At 35.3% G+C, this 2,028-nt stretch overlaps 1 protein-coding gene across 1 annotated transcript; it reads left to right on the top strand.

Annotated features, from left to right (window-relative positions):
* The first annotated feature begins 1,319 nt into the window (after positions 1–1,319).
* Positions 1,320–1,720, top strand: LOC142231215 (uncharacterized). The gene is made up of 2 exons (XM_075301836.1): positions 1,320–1,447; positions 1,519–1,720. The coding sequence occupies exons 1-2, from the start codon at positions 1,320–1,322 to the stop codon at positions 1,718–1,720; spliced, it is 330 nt and encodes a 109-aa protein (XP_075157951.1).
* Positions 1,721–2,028: the final 308 nt, after the last annotated feature.

Genomic DNA, 2,028 nt, shown 5'->3' with positions numbered 1-2,028 from the left:
TTTTAAATACATTCTATATAAAATAATTAGAACCCGCATTTTCAAAAATAAATTATACTTTGTTGGGGGTAACTAAAAATTTCGTATTACGAAAATGGGTCACGTAACAAAAAAGTTTAAGAAGCCCTGCTCTAGATAAGCATTAAATGGATGCGGCAACCATGCCCAAACATGTTTTTTCTGTGCGTGTAGGTCGGATGGTATTGTCAATGGACCATATCGGACTTTTAGGTATATCCCTCATATAAACCGACCCCCATATTTGTCTTGCAGATACTCTTGGATACTCTTATCCGATCTGGTTAAAATTTAGTACGTGATATTAGTATATGCCCCCTAATAATTATACAAAAAACTGGTCCATATCTATACATAATTATATATAACCACCATATAGACCGAACTCCAGAGCCTCTTGATTGAGCAAATTTCATCCGATCCGCCTGAAATTTGGTATGTGGTTTAAATGTATGCCCTCTAACAACCATGCACAAATTTGTCAATATCGGTCCATAATCATATATATCTACCATATAAACCACCCCGCAAGATTTAGTTTCAATAGTCTCATGGACGAAGAAATTTTATCGGATCCGGTTTAATTTTGACCCTCTACTTAACATCCGAAAACAAGTTCATATCGGTTTAAAATTATTTATATACCCTTCTAAATAAAACGGTCAAGGAGATATTTATCCTGCTTTTTTTTATTCAACATAAACTCTATGTTATATATTGCCCTCGTTAACTGGTCCCACATCCCAAGTAATTCGATTGTAGATAGCATTCTTTAGTGGAACTTTGTACGGAATCCATGGTGGAGGGTACATAAGATTCGACCTGGCCGATTTACTTGTTTTAACTGATATTTATTTGTTAATATATCGCAACAAGAGAATGAAATTCCGGTAAATGGGTACGATATAGATCTCAATATACAGTGAGTCACAGTGAAAATGACCCACCAGAGTAAATGTAAATATTTTGAAATTTTATCTCATATTTGGTCAATCAGAGGTCCAAATGTTAGTTTTCTCTTAAGTAAATCTAATTAATAACAATATTTGGTGAGTATAAAGTTCAGGTTTCAGCTATAAATTATTTGAGTCAGACATTTAAGAGAAATGTCAGAAATATCATGTCACAGTGAAAATGGCCCACCAAAAGAAATGGCAAAAATATAACGGTTTTCTTCCAGCATTTCATCACATTTGCGTTTACATGTTACATTACAATGTTCTTAGAATATTGAAAGTGCAAATACGCAAGAAAGTGGTCGATTAAAATTTTATTAAAAAAAAAGATAAAATAATCGAAAAATGGGACCTCACACTTCGCTTGAGATGCGAAATTTAATAATAAATCATTTTAAAAACTGCGTAAGTCAAAGGCGAATTGCAGAAATGGTTCAAGTCCCTCGTGGAACCATTAAAAATATAATTAAAAGGTATAACGATGAAAATCGGATCATTGATAAGCCGAGATCCAGTTAAAAAAAAAAAAACTGTTTTCTGACAGAGATGAACGATGGATAGTAAATAAATGTCGATCTAACCCCAAACTAAGTGCTCCAAATATTCGAGATTTGGTGGCCAAACACCTCCAAGTGAATTGCCATGCAGAAACCATCAGAAGAGTTCTCTACAGATCAGGATTACATGGGCGAATTGCAAGAAAGAAACCGTTCGTAAGTGCTAAGAATAAGAGAGACCGAGAATAAGAGAGACCCATGGGTATGCAGCAAAGGAATTTTCGTTTTGGAAAGATGTTCTATTCGTATATGAGTCTAAATTCAACCTTTTTGGGTCAGATGGTAGAAGAAATGTGTGGAGAAAAGCAAACGAAGAACTGCAGCCAAAGCATTTACGGCCAACTGTTAAACACGGCGGAGGGCATGTGATGGTTTGGGGTTCTTGCTCTGCTGCGGGTGTTGGAAATCTCGTTTTTATTGAAGGCAACATGGACAAGATGCAATATCTGAAAGATAATTTGAAGCAAAGTGCGGAAAAGCTGTGCATTGGTAGCTCA

This window comes from Haematobia irritans, chromosome 1 (genome assembly GCF_050003625.1).
Source record: "Haematobia irritans isolate KBUSLIRL chromosome 1, ASM5000362v1, whole genome shotgun sequence".
Lineage (NCBI taxonomy): Eukaryota > Metazoa > Arthropoda > Insecta > Diptera > Muscidae > Haematobia > Haematobia irritans.
The sequence above is the reverse complement of the archived record's forward strand: the minus strand, read 5'-3'. Positions and strand labels throughout refer to the sequence as shown.